The sequence below is a fragment of the Pogona vitticeps genome, chromosome 1, assembly GCF_051106095.1.
Source record: "Pogona vitticeps strain Pit_001003342236 chromosome 1, PviZW2.1, whole genome shotgun sequence".
In the NCBI taxonomy this organism is placed as follows: domain Eukaryota; kingdom Metazoa; phylum Chordata; class Lepidosauria; order Squamata; family Agamidae; genus Pogona; species Pogona vitticeps.
This window is the reverse complement of record NC_135783.1, coordinates 245,277,388-245,292,432: the sequence shown is the minus strand read 5'-3', so window position 1 is coordinate 245,292,432 and position 15,045 is coordinate 245,277,388. Positions and strand designations below refer to the sequence as shown.

The following is a 15,045-nucleotide window of genomic DNA, read 5'->3' as shown; positions in this document are numbered from 1 at the left end:
CTTGGCCTCAACAGCCCTGCCCATCTATTGCAAACTCAAGCTTGTGGTTTCATTAGGAAGTAGGTCCATCTTGCATTTAGCCTTCCTCTTTCCCTGCTGCCTTCCACATTACCAAGTATTATGGTCTTTTTCAATCTATGCCTGCCTTCTCATGATGTGCCCAAAGTAGTACAGCCTCAGGGTTTTTTTTGTTTGTTTTTGTTTTGTTTTGTTTTTTTTTGCCTCTGGAGATAATTTAGGCTTAATTGGATCTAGAACCCAATTACTCATATTTTTTGGCAGTCCAGGTTATCTGCCATACGATCCGATCAGGCCAAGGGTGTCTGCAAAGATGATTGAATTTTTGTTAATTGGGATAGTCCTCTTTGAAGAGCCACATGTCAGCATGCTGTTTTAAGCTTCTGTTTTTGCAACGTTGCCCCTTTGCGCTGTCCTCAACAGCCCTGCACAGCTGGTGCAAACTCAACCTTGTGGGTTCTTTGATGGTGTCAATCCATCTCACATTTGGTTTTCCTCTTTTCCTGTTGCCTCCAACTTTTCTACAGAACCTGGAATGGGGAGGGATTAAATGATTGTGGCATTGTTCAGAGACCAGTTCACATCCCAGGGTGGCAGCCCTCTCTTGCTTGTGCTACAGAAAAAGCTTCATTATTACTATTACTGTTGCTCTGTGGTAAGAACTTTTTTTTTCAGAAGGGGTCAGAGAATTTGAGAGTTATTCTCAAGTTCATCTTCGCTTTACATGTGTGTTACGTGCCATTCAAGATCACCCTAATGGGCCTTTCAAGGCAAGTGAGGTTCTCCTTCCTTTTCCTTCTCTTCTTCCCACACAACTACCTTCCTTGTTTCCCCAGAGCAGGGAATAGAGATTAAACCTGCACTGCATGGGGTTACACAGCACTCTCCTTGAAAACTAAGGCTTGTATTTTAGGACTCTTCCCTGAGGACTTGTGTGGGGCTGAAGGAGAAAAGGGGCAGCAGAGGAGGACAGAGGAGATGAAAATGGAAGGTGGAAATTTGGGGAAGACAGTGGAGGGGGGGGAGTCTTATGTTTTTGGTGAAACTGTGGCATGAAGGAAAAATGGAAAATGAGAAGAGGAAGCAGCTGCCAGGGCTCTGAGGGAAGCCATCATCACTACCAGCGCCGCCAGCAACACCAACACCCCCAAAGCGACTGACGAGGAGAAGCGGTGGGTGTGGGGTGGAGGGGAAAGATGGAGAAGGAGGAGACCTCAGAGGAGTCAGTAACTGAAGGACCGATTGAGGTGGTGGGGGTGAGGTGGAGTGGCAACAGACTGAAAAGGGAACATACCTTCCAAGCCAGAAGGAAGCGGGGGGGGGGAGAAGAACTCCACAACAGGTGCGCAAAGGCTGCCTCCAGGTAACAACAAACAGGGCTATCAGTCATTTCAGGAGCAGGAAAGGGGAGGGAAGCAATTTTTACTGGTGAGCTATAGGGCAAAATAGGAGGTAAAGGGAAGGAGAGATGTGTCAGTTCTCTGTCAAACTTGGTCATAAGCACCCACTGTGAGGTGTGTGTTTGTGTGTGTGTTTTTGGCACATGCCCATGGTGAGGGTAACAGCAGCAGTATGCCCAAACAGATGCACTTATCCAGATGTCTTAATTATGTGAGAAGTAGTTGTGATAATAGGCAGTAGGGAGACCACTGTGGAAGAAATCCTCATCAGATCCCACTGTCCTGGGCATTTACTTACTTATTTACATATTTATTTACATATTTATTTACATATTTACATATTTAAATATTGACTTATTTATTTATTTACTTATTTATTTACTTACTTATTTATTTATTTATCATTAGGACATAGAACCTGTTGTTAATTTATTTGAATCCCACCACTGGCTGTGGGAAACAAAAAGAACCATCTAAGCAGGACTTGGCCCTCTCTCAAAACTGGAAATTTATAAATATAGGGAGTTTTTCCTCATGGAAACTTGAAGGGCACTGTTTCCTTTCCCCTCTTCCAGACCACATCCCCCACAGTTCTATACGCCTCATGTTCAGAACAGGCAGGTAGTCGCAAAACTGAGCTTCCCCCATCGCCCGAGCAGAATTTTCCCAAACTTTGAATCCCCAGATATCATTGGACTACCATTTCCAGACCATGCTGACTGGAGCTTCAGGAAGCTTCAGGTCAAACACATCTGTGAACCACTGCCCTGGAGTTCTACAAGACAGTTTGGGGGAGGGGAAGACATAAAGCAGAGGACAGAGGAAAAATGTCCTTTTTTTATTTCCCTCTCTTTGAAAATCCTCCCTCACTTCCCTGCAAGGCTTGAATTGCAGGACAAGGCCTTCTGTTCCAAACTGGTTAGAGCTGTAAGTAGAGGATCTCCTCTTAAGAGAGGGGTCAACCACATTTTAGAGATACTATAGCTTTGTCCCCAGTCTCTCCCGCATTCCACTCCTTTAGTGCTGCAACTTTGGTTTCATTTTCACGCATCAACATTAAAAAATGAAGAAAGTCTCTGTAACTTTAAAATTTCCATAGAACTATAACTATCTTAAATCTTACATTTAATAAATCTTTTTTCCTAAGACCTGTACTGTACAGCATCGTTCGGGGGGGGGGGCACTGCTGAATTGGGGGTTTTAATTAGAGGGGGAAACTACAGATTTGAAGTCCTCAAAGTGCAGCAACTCTTGCAGTCATCATACAATGGGGTTCAAATAGATCTGGATTGCCTCCACGTATTCAGCAGTCATCACTGGAGAGACTACATGGCCCATTCAGTTGCTTCAGATAACCTCAGTGCATGGAGACCTTTCCTTGTCCTTTGGCAGTTGCTGTAAAATTCACTGGATGATCATTTCAACTTTCCAGACACAATTTTGCATCATAATACTTTGGTAAAATTAACAGAAAACAAAGAAAAACAGCACTTAGAAAATTACATACGGGGACAAGTCTGCAGGCGTCCCATCGTGATAAGCTTATGTTATGAAATGTAAAAGCTAGACAGGTGAATGGATGCAATGATGCACAAATCTGTTTCTTAAAATATTCCTTCCAGTAATTTATACACATAAAGGAGATAACAAAAGAATCCCACTACTGTATGTTGTGGGTCCAGACACGACAACTGTTTCAACATACGGTTATTTATTCCAAAGATGACATGATATACACAAGACACACATTCAATAAATACCCGTAATTCTGCCCCCCAATCAAACCCTTTAGGCATCACCTCATTACAAGGTCCACCTACAGCTGTCAGAAACCTCTTTTAAAGTGCCCGATACACTATACCCACAATAGCCCTCTCTCACTTAGAAAAAGAATGATGGAAAAGATATATATTTAAAATAATGTTTCCCTTCTTTTCCCTACAGGTAAAACCGAAGGAAATTAATGGATAGAGAAAATTGTACAGAGGTGACCAACTTCATTCTCCTTGGCCTAACAGTACACTTGGAGATACGGCCTCCTCTCTTTGTGTTGTTTTTGGGCATCTATGTTGCCACTCTGATGGGGAACCTTGGGTTAATAGTATTAATTTGGATGGATCCTCAGCTCCACACACCCATGTATTTCTTCCTCAGCAGCCTGTCTTTCTTGGATGTCTGCTATTCCACCACCATCACGCCAAATATGCTGGTGAACTTTTTAGTAGGCGAGAAAACAATCTCTTATGTAGCCTGCATTGCACAATATTTTTTCTTTGCCATTTTTGCAACCACTGAGTTTTTTCTCTTGGCGGCCATGGCCTATGATCGGTACCTGGCCATCTGCAACCCTCTGCTGTACAAATCTATTATGACTAAGAGGCTTTGTGCCGCTTTGATTGTAGGATCCTACCTATGGGGCATTGTGAACTCTATGATTCACACATGTGGATTGTTAAGATTATCCTTTTACAGCTCTAATGTTATCAATCATTTCTTCTGTGATCTCACACCCCTTCTGAAATTGGCTTGCAATGGTGTCTTCATAAATGAAATGCTGATATTCATTTTTGGCAGTCTGTTTGAAACAAGCACTCTAATGATTATTATCATATCTTACACATACATCGTTATAGCTGTGCTAAGGATTCGCTCCACTGGGGGGCGGCAGAAAGCATTCTCAACATGTGCCTCCCATCTCACAGCAGTGGTCATATATCATGGGACAATTCTCTTCATGTATTTCAGGCCCAATTCCAGCTATTCACTCAGCACCGACAAAATGGCCTCTGTGTTTTATACGGTGATAATACCAATGTTGAATTCTTTGATTTACAGCTTAAGGAATAAAGATGTAAGGAATGCTTTTAAAAAAGTGATTGGGAAAAAGATATTTTCTCAATAAACATCCTTTTTCTGCCATAGCACCCCAACAGTGGAATGCGCTCTCCTTGGAGGCTCAGTTGGTGCTGACATTGGCATCATTTTAGCACCAAGTCAAGACATATTCATTTATTAGAGCCTTTGGGGGTTGAGGATTGTGGCCTGTAAAAATTTTAGTATAATGGTTTTAATGTATTAACATTTAGATTTTGTGTTTTAAATTGCTTGATTTTAAACGGTTTTAATTATCTTATGTTTTGAAATTGTTTTATATAGCTCTGTAACCTGCCTTGAGATTCTGTGATATAAGATAGGCTACGAACGAACGAACAAACGAACGAATGAACGAATGAATGAATAGTTTTAAGAGATATTTTTAACATAAGGGGGCAAACATGCTCACATTCCAACACAATATCAAGGCACAAACTTGGTGAAGAATTATTGTGCCTGACATTTTCTAAACATAAACTGCTGAATTTAGGGATAAGTGAGAATGTCAGTAAGGTTGTATTTTCTGGAAAAAGAAGAAGAATAACGTTCTCAAATGTTGTTGTACAATGGTAAATCGGTACATTTGTATTCTGACCTCTGTTATAAAACAGTGGCTTGGAGAAGAAATATGAAGCTGGTTACCAGATCCTTGCAGAGAATATTATAAAATAGGGGGGGGGGGGTTACCCAGTTTTCTTGAGAGTTTTATGCTGGAAAAAATTGTAAGATCACATGATCAAAGCAGAGCTTGCTTTCTCAGGTTTCTGGATGAACAACAATGGGAACAAGAGAGAGTTATACTATTTTATTTATTTATTTATTTATTTGATTTATATCCCGCCCATCTGGTCTGGTCGGCCACTCTGGGCAGCTTCCAATAACGTGTATACAGTAAAACATAAGGATAATCCAAACAATCCGAACACATACAATAATAAAATGAATAATGAATGAAAGAAAAAATAAAGAAAGAATTAAATATTGACAGGAGGGAAGGCCTGAACGTATAACCATGTTTTTAGTTGACTCTTAAAAGTGCCCAGCGTAGGGGCCGCACAAATCACCGGAGGAAGGTTATTACAGAGGCAAGGAGCCACTGCCAAGAAGGCCCAATTTCGTGTCCTTTCCTTCCGAGCCTCCCTCGGCGTTAGGCTCCTCAGCCTCACCTCCTGGCTCGTGTGGGTGATCCGAGTAGATCTAGGTGGGAGCAGTGCGGACTACCGACGCCACCTGCGTTTTCATGGTGAGCGCTGGGTCCCGGTGTATTCCCAGGCTGCAGACCCCACTCTTCGTGGCCAGGGTCACCCCCCCCAAATAAGAGAGAGTCACCCAAGCCACCAGCCACAGGGTCACCCACCCTCAGAACTTCAGCCTCAGCCCATTCTCCTACATCCATTGCAGTACGGCCTCCAGGCAGCGCTGGACGGACAGGACGGCATCACCTGCAGTTGGTGAAAAGGAGATGTAGAGCTGGGTGTCATCAGCATATTGATGACACAATGCTCCACACCCCCTGATGACCCCACCCAACGGCCTCATATAGATGTTAAACAGCATTGGGGAAATAGTTGACCCTGTGGAACCCCACATTTGAGATTCCACGGGGCCGAGACACTCCCCCCAAGCTGCACTCTCTGGGGGCAGTCCTCTAAGAAGGAGCGGAACCAGGCCAGAGCCAAGCCACCGATACCCAACTCGGAGAGCCTCCCCAGGAGGATACCGTGGTCGACAGTATCGAAGTCCACCGAGATGTCAAGGAGGACCAACAAAGATATTTTACCCCTGTCAGCCTCCCTCAACAAGTCATCGTACAGGGTGACCAATGCCGTCTCTGTACCATGTCGCGGCCTGAAGCCCAACTGAAATGGATCCAGGGCATCTGTTTCATCCAAATGTGCCTGAAGCTGGTCAGCCACCAGCTTTGCTCAACCACTTTGCTCATGAAACAAACATTGGTGACGGGCCTATAATTGCCAATTTTGTCCGCCACCAAACTAGGTTTCTTTCCTATGGGCCTAATGAGTGTCTCCTTGAGGGCAGAGGGAAACCTGCCCTCAAGGAAAGACCCATTTATTATTGCAGTGGCCCATTCTGTTGTTATCGGCCTGGCTGCTTTGATTAGCCAGGCTGGGCAAGGGTCCAAGGAGGAGGTGGTGGCTCGACAGCGGTCAAGCACCCTGGCCACAGAATCAGGCATGACAGGCTGAAAGGAGTCAATAGTTACTGGGCAAGACGGAGCACTGGACATCTCTGCTCGACTCACTGTGTTCAAAAAAGGAGAGAGGTCCCGGCAGATGGCCTCCACTTTAGATTTTTAAAAGGCTGCAAACTGGTCAGGTGAAAAACTAGGGGGAGGCCTATCACCCAGACTAGTTCTGGATAGGTCGCACACTATACGGAATAACTCCCACTGCTGGTTGGACGCTTCGCTTATCTGGTTAGCGAAGTAAGTTTGACAAGCAGCCTTTACCTTAGACAGGTAAAGGTTAGTTGCGACCCTGACAGCTATCCAATTGTAATCCGTCGGGTTCTTCCTCCACCTACGCTCTAGCCTTCTCCTATGTCGCTTCAGCACTCGAAGCTCCTGGTTAAACCAGTGCACTGACCGAGCTTTACGACGGAGAGGGCGTTTAGGCGCAATTGTGTCTATAGCCCTGGTTGCGAAGGTGGACCAGCTATCAACCAGAGCGTCAACAGGAGCGCTAGCCAGGTCCGCCGTGACCCTCTCATGGCATCCTGGAATCCAGCAGGATCCAGTAGCCTTTGAGGGCAGACCATAGAAATAGGTCCCTGCTCCCTGCGAGGGGGGAGAGCCACTGTGAGGTTACATTTTTTCAGGTGGTGATCTGACCATGACAAGGGAACCGACACGAGGTCAGTCACCATCAGACCACACTCACTCCAACTGGTGGAAAAAAACCAGGTCCAATGTGTGGCCGCCCATGTGGGAGGGACCATTGACATGTTGGGACATGTTCAAGGAAGCCATGGTTTCCAGGAACTCAAGAGCTGGCCCAGAAGCCTCTGCCCCCGCATGCACGTTGAAATCACCCAAGACCAAAAGCCTCAGGGATCCCAACAATGCCGCAGAGACAAAGTCGGCCAGCTCCGGAAGGGAAGTGGCTGGGTCGCGGAGAGCGCGGTAACCCAGCAAAATCCCAATACCATCCCTGGCCCCAATCGACACGTGGAGTGCCTCTAGACCCGGCTTTACCACCGAGGAGTGCCTAGTAACCTGTAAGCTGGATTTATAAACAATGGCTACTTCCCCCTGCCCCTCCAGTCTACCCTGGTGCTGGACGGCATAAACGGGCGGACAGACAAGTGCCAAGGGAGGACCAGTCTCCCTGGTAATCTACATCTCGGTTATGCATGCCAGGTCTGCATCCTCCTCCAGGATAAGGTCGTGAATTACCTGGGATTTATTGGACACAGACCTGGCATTCAACAACAGCAGGGATACAGTGGAAGGCTGGCTGGGCTGGCTACCTTGATACTGGGGGTTGGACACAGTCTCAGAACAATGAACAGCCGTCAAACATCTGTTCATCATTCTTCTGACACGAGTAGGGACTGTACCAACACCATATCTCCCTCTACCCGTGATCACTGGGATGTTCAGGGGCCCCTCGCTGGGCAGGCAGGCCTTTCGCTCCATGTCAAATTAAAGAGAAAAACAAAAAGAAAAAAGAGAGAAGAATGCACTAAATAATATCAAACTTCTAAAACAAAAAATACATACACAAAATACCATGTTATAAAATAAGAGAATCCCAATTACAATATCCCATCCAAAAATTAGATTAAAAAATAGATAAATAAAATTAATAATAATAAAAAGAATACGAAACACCCCCACTGTCCTCCTCCGTCTCGTAACCTTGTCCTTCCGGCTTTTGCTAATTTTGATGTTGCTTTTGAGCTTAATAAAACTGGTGTTAGCAGCAATAAAAAATGTCGGAGTGGGGATGTTACTCCCAGGGTATAGCATGAGGATCTTAATAATATGTATAGGGAGCGTCCAGAGAAATAAGGCCCGGGTTAAGAGAGACTCAGTCCCTGGCATTTCCCTTTCCCTTCCTTGGAGGGGAGGTAAGGCGAGTCTGTAGTTAGTCCAGGAAGAGCAGGCTAAACAGTACGATCCTAGGAGGGGGGCGCCGCTGGGGAATCCAACATGGCGACCGCCGAGCCGAAGACCACAGCAGATAGCACTCTCTTCTTTACAACCACCCAAAATCTTCCCTCCACCTTCCTACTTCCAAGCCTGGGTTGGTCCACTCCACCTCACCTAGGACCCAAGGCTCACAGGGCTCCAGGACCTCGCAGCCACCACCTCCAGCCCAGGAAACCAGGTAGTCAGAGCCCCAGACACCAGGATCAGACACGTGGTTGGGACTCGCTCTCCAGGGAGGGGGAGGGCGAGGGCATCAAGACGCCGGTATGCAGGTCTTCTCCCCTCCTGATGGCCACCACCAGCTCCGGACTGGGTCCCAGACCCACTCCCCTCAGCACTCACCCACACGCAGTCGGGACTCGCTCTCCCAGGAGGGGGGGCATCAGGCACCAGTCTGCGGATCTTCTCCCCTCTGATGACCACCTCCGCTCCCCTCCAGCGCTCACCCACCTCCTCCGATGACTGGGAAAAAAAGCTCCTGAGCCTCCGAGCTCCGCCAGAAAGCCAGAGGAGCTCACACTCGAACTCCTACTCCGCCCCCCGCTTACGAGCTCCAGCTCCAGCCATGCGGCCCCGGTTTCACTCTGGCGACCAGGTATCGAAGGAATGAGGAGGGGAGGCAGATGGGGAGAAAAAAAGGGAAATGAAGAAAAAAGAAAAATAAAGGGGAAAAATAAAGAAAAGGAAAAATAATAAATAAAAACCAAGAGGCGAACTGAGGCGGCGGGGAGATGAGCTAACCGCCCACCATCAGCGCCATCTTGGGGGGGGGAAAGATCATCCTAGATGAACATATCTTGGATCAGTCTATGTCAGATGGAGAAACTCAAGTGGAACAACAAGATTTGATTGAGCTTGAGCACTGTCTTATCTTCTTACTATCTGAGAGTGAGAAACAATTCAACTGTAAAAGTATCCAGGAGTCAAGGGAGCATAAGAAGATTTATTTCAAAACTAATTGAGATTGGTTTCTCTAGGATCATTTCTCTGATATAATACATGGCATAAAAAAGGGTTCATGATTTCGAGAAGAAGAGATTATTTGAACATTGCTGCAAATAAGTGTCACACACCCCCCCCCCCCCATGTCCCCTGTTTGTTTTCCCGCTCACACAGTTTCACCTTCGGACATGTCTTGTTCTTTTCACCCTTTTACGCTGCCACCAGGGGATATTACCCTCATTGTACCAATTATGAATTTCAGACTATTGCTGGCAAATATAACAAGGTTTATTTATGGTTTGGTAGGTAAATCACAGAAGTAAAATCATGGATGTTCTTTTACTATTCATTCAATAAATGTGGATTTGATTACATGTAAGCTTGCTTGTATTCATTCACTTTAATCAAGGTCTCAATATATTCTGACAGTCTATGTATTTCTTACTTTTAACTTGTATATTCTCTAACACACCAACTTTCCAATCTCTTGTCTAAACACTTCACAATCTTCTCCCTGACTCTCTGTGTCTCCCAGTTCTGTTGACTCCACCCCTCCTGTCCTGTCATAGGCTCCTGCACTAGAGCTCTAAAATGACTTACAGGAGTGATGTGTGGGCTGTCCGCCACAATGTCTAAAAAAGAGGTAATAAAGACACTAGTGAGATTGGTTATATATTTTATTAGATAAGTATGTTGAAAAACAGTTGTTAAATAAATAATAGTCCTGGGAAATTCAGGGGGGCTCTGTATTAAAGGGAATTAGAGGATGGGGAAAGGGAGGTGAATTTGTAAATTAAAGTTCTTCATAAGTGATAAAGTTCTACCCATAAAAGGAGGTCATTATAAGGAAGGGGTGAGGAAAGAGATTAAATAAAGGGAGTGTTAAAATATATGAGTGGAAGTACTGTAACTCCAGATGAATCTAGCTAAGGAGAGGAATGTTCTACAGTTGCATTGGGATGAGTTAAATTTAAAATAATTTAGAGATTTAAAGGGTATATGGAAATAAAAAGAAATAAATGTTTAAAACCTTCAACAGAGAACTCCTGCTGTGTGGAGAAAAGAAGGTTTTTTAATTGCTTATTCACTGAGAACAGGAGGCTATCAGATTCACATCCTGACATCTCAGATGAGGAAGATCGTTTAAAGATATCAAAAGTTTGCCCACATTTTTTCTATACATTTGGTTGGTTCTAATAAAGGCTTTGCCTGACCACATGGGCTGAGATTATGGCTTCACCGTAAATTAAATGTTTTCTGGATATATTTGCTCAACTACTTCCTGAAAAAAAAATTTAAATGCAACTTGCATATTGGAGTCTTAAAGTATTACTGAAATGCTAACAGGAGAGCTGTCTCCTTTGGTTTCCAACGGGGGGTGGAAAAGCAGCTCATTTATTAAAGAACATTGAAAATAACAGTTTTTAAAAAGTGATCCCACAAGGATATGTCTCATTATCTTCTGCTCTGAAAATAGAGCTGCTTTGGGAATTCCATTGCTTCATCCCATGGAAAAATAAATAAATAAAACTTCCCTCTCTCATCAGAAGTAGTGCAACTTGTGATCAACCCACCTCTTCCACATAAACCAGTGCTGTGACACAATGCATTTGTTGCAGCCTCTTGGTAAAGATAGACAGCCCTGTTCCATTCACGAGGTACGGGACTGCCAGCTATACTTCCAGTTGACCTTGCTTATTTTAAGTTACATCTAATACAGAAACATGTGTAAGGGGGGCAGTCACTGAATGTTTTCTGTTTTCTATTTCAGCATAAATGAAGATGTGTATGAATTCATGACAGAACCTGGAAAACCCAACAGAGCTGATGATGAGAACTGGGCTTATACAATTAAAAGTATTCCTTATGTAACAGGTAAGGTTTGTGTTTCAGAAGTGTGAGTACACATCACTTCAGCAAACTGTAGGTTGGTTCATAAAAGGGCTGCAGTAGGAAGAGATAACTGCTGAAATTGTGAACTCTATATGAATTCACCAAGTTTTAGCAGGTTGCCCTCTACCAGTGCAACCTGCAACATTTGACAGATCCATACCGGGTATGGAGATTAGCAAAAGGGTCCAAATAAGGAGGGGCATGAATGTTTGTACCTTATGGAGCTGATATGGGACACTTTAAGAAACTGTATCATTCCCCCACCCTTGCAAGCACGATTTGAGGGGATCCTGAGGAAATGACAGTAAATCTGCAAGTTGGCTTACAAGGAGACAAGTTTATTGAGTAACTTACACAGGCATCTAACAGCTGGAACAGACAATAGAATAGCTCAGAAGTAATGGCAAGAAGTCTAAATGAATACTGAGCAAAGCAAACAATCTTCATAATACAGTACATTTTTGCAGTTTATGCCAAATGAGTTGTTGCTAGGTAAAGACATAGTTTCTACATTTTATTCTGAAAAGCGATACAGGTATGTGAATGACTTACTCTCGATTTAGTGTCTCACCATGACAAGCTCAATTAAACATGCTCATTAATTGCATTTTCCCTGTTGTGGGTGCCTGTGTATGTTCCAGTGTTTGTGGGTGCTAAACATGCAGAACTCTGATTTGAGCAAGGCAGTAAGTAGGCATTCTTAGACAAGCCAGGCTATTGAATGGGGATGTCTTCCACACCCTAGGCACACGTTTTTCCTGAGCATGGATTCCAGAAGAAGCAGGACTGGAGGTAATAGGTGGTACACATTTTGCTACAAACTGAATGTCCATCACATTCCCAATATTGGTGTCACTGTATAGTGCCCAGCCCACTCCAGTCACAGACCTCTATGTTCCACATTTTCAAGAAACATACAAATATGTGCAGAAACCCAACAACAAATTAATTCAGACCATCTCAAAATCAGCCCAGTTTCCAAAGAGTTTGAGGTGAATTTGCCTCACACAGAACTAACGCCCTGAAGGATAACCAATCAAACTTGAGATTTCAATCAATTCAGTTCTTTCACCTGAATACAGTTACCCTCCTGGCTGTGTACAGTGTCTTACACACAGACTACCTTCTTTGCCCATGCTAAAATTCTGTGAAATTGTTTTGAAACAATGAATATAACTACTCACATTCTTCAATTTCCTTCCCCAGAGGAAATGCTATAACATCACAACTAAATGGACACAAGCAATTACACGCTGGTATCCGAATTCTTCCTTCTTGGACTAACAGAACAGCTGAAGCTTCAAATTCCCTTATTTGTGATATTTCTACTGATCTATCTCCTAACACTGGCTGGGAATATGGGGATGATTGCATTGATTAGGATCAGTCCCCAACTCAACACTCCTATGTACTTCTTTCTTAGCAACCTCTCTGTAGTTGATCTCTGCTACTCTTCCATCTTTGCCCCAAGGCTGTTGATGAACTTAGCACAGTTTAAAACCATTTCTTACAGTGGGTGCATCACCCAGCATTGCTTTTTTGTAGTGTTTGTGACCACTGAAGGTTTCCTTCTAGCTGCAATGGCATATGACCGTTACATGGCCATTTGTAATCCACTGCTCTACACTGCTATTATGCCCAAGAGGGTCTGCAGCTACCTAGTAGCAGGGTCATACCTAGGAGGAATAGTGAATTCATTCGTACACACATTTGGATTGCTCAAACTCTCATTCTGTGTCCCTGGTATAATCAACCACTTTTTTTGTGATACTCCAGCCATGTTGAAAGTTGCGTGCTCTGACATCTACATGAATGAACTTTTGCTAATCGCTTTCTCAGGAGTAATCGCTCTTTCTACATTCCTGGTCATCCTCATTTCCTACCTGTGCATCCTCTCCTCTATCATACAGATTCGCTGTTCTGAGGGCAGGTACAAGGCTTTCTCCACCTGTGCCTCCCACCTAACAGCTGTAACCTTGTTCTATGGACCAGTAAGCTTAAGTCACCTGCAGCCCAGTTCCATGTACTCCCAGGAGCAAGAGAAGGTCTCAGCTGTGTTCTACACCCTGGTGGTCCCCATGCTGAACCCATTAATCTACAGCCTGAGGAACAAAGAGGTAAAAGACTCATTGAAAAGAATGATCAACTGACAAAACAAATTAGTTCCAATTATCTTAGGTATTTAGAGCCATTTTGCAATGACAAAGAGATCATAAATGGGAAGGTGGTGGTGTAGCATTTTGTGTTATGTATAAATATGATGCACCAATTATAGAAAATAGAAGAAACCACAGAGGTGTACGGCAACCATTGCTAGAGTAGAAAGGAAAGATGTTTCATATGGTGATCTCCACCAACTTTATCTTACTTTTCAGTGAAGTCATTGTTCAAACGATGCTTCCTACCTATTGAAATTAAAATAATAAAACTGAATTTTGCTTAGTTACAAACTGATGTAAGCCTTATTCCAGTGTTGAGAAAAAGGTTAATATGAACTTGTTCTAGCTCTGCCCTCTGTCACTATCACCACATGCAGGACAATTGGAGGAGCAGGAGACAGTGTACTACAGACGGAAGCTCCAGATGTTTTCCTGGGCACCCAGTTGTGTGGAGAGACTGCACATGTTGTAGAGGCTTTCCTCTTAAGATGAGTCCTCTCCCTATGAATACAGCAGCAGACAAGGGGATGGGCTAAATGCAGCACACCTGTTTTAATACTGTCCAAATAATTTAACATTGATAATGGTTTCATGTAGTATTAAGTATCTTCGTACCCCCAGCCCCTCTAACTGCCCCTTTAACTTTTTACACTTAAATGAAAGTCAGCCAGCTCTTAACAAGTTGTTAGGATTTTGAATTTGTGAATAGTGTTGAGCCTTTCCTGTTAAGAGTGAGAGAAAAGGAATGAGAGATCTATCCAATAATGATAATAAAGGATACAGAGGTAGGTGCTATTGATGATTCTTATATTTTTTCCCAGATTATTATTGCTAAACAGGTTATTAGTATTGATGACCATGTTTGCTGTTAGTTCAGATTGTTTTGATTGCAAAATGCAGAAGGTGGTATTGGGAGAACCCTTTTTGACACCCTGGTCATTGGTTTGTAGTTTCCCCCCCAGGGTTCAGTTCTGTCGCCCGTGTTATTCAACATCTACATGAAACCGTGGGAAGCGGTTGTCCAGGGTTTTGAGGCTTGGTGCCATGAATATGCTGATGGCATCCAACTCTGTCTTGCCTTTCCATCTGATTCCAAGGAAGTTGCTCTGTGTCTATTGTCAGTAATGGACTGGATGAGGGCAAGCAAACTGAAATGTAATCCATACAGGACATATGGGCTCCTTGTTGGTCAAAAGGAAAATCAGAGGAGATGATATCAGCCTGTACCGGAAGAGATTGCATTACTCCTGAAAAGATAGGCATGCACAATGAGTGTGCTCTTGGACTCAACCCTGAGCTTGAATGCACAGGTCTCAATAGTGCCAAGAATGCATTTGCACAGTTAAAGCTGGTGCGCCAGCTGCACCTGTTTCCTGTGATGCCTGATCTGACAATGGTGACACATGCCTACATTTCATATCTTCTGGATTACTGCAACATACTCCTTATGGGGCTGACTTTGAAGAGTGTTTGGAAACTTTGGCTGGTTCAAAATGCTGCAGCCAGATTACTGACTTGGGCTGGTTACAGGGAGCATATAACTCCCTTACTACGAAGCCTGACTGGCTGCCAGTCTGTTTCAGGA

The 15,045-nt window shown here is 43.9% G+C and overlaps 2 protein-coding genes across 2 annotated transcripts; both read left to right on the top strand.

Annotated features, from left to right (window-relative positions):
- The first annotated feature begins 2,486 nt into the window (after positions 1 to 2,486).
- Positions 2,487 to 5,150, top strand: LOC110078353 (olfactory receptor 5J3-like). The gene has a single exon (XM_020792392.3). The coding sequence runs from the start codon at positions 3,382 to 3,384 to the stop codon at positions 4,318 to 4,320; it is 939 nt and encodes a 312-aa protein (XP_020648051.3). The 5' UTR covers positions 2,487 to 3,381; the 3' UTR covers positions 4,321 to 5,150.
- Positions 5,151 to 8,940: 3,790 nt separating this feature from the next.
- Positions 8,941 to 14,440, top strand: LOC110078354 (olfactory receptor 5J3-like). Its single transcript, XM_078383503.1, has one exon. It carries the CDS (start codon positions 12,534 to 12,536, stop codon positions 13,449 to 13,451), a length of 918 nt encoding a protein of 305 aa, XP_078239629.1. The 5' UTR covers positions 8,941 to 12,533; the 3' UTR covers positions 13,452 to 14,440.
- The last annotated feature ends 605 nt before the right edge of the window (positions 14,441 to 15,045 follow it).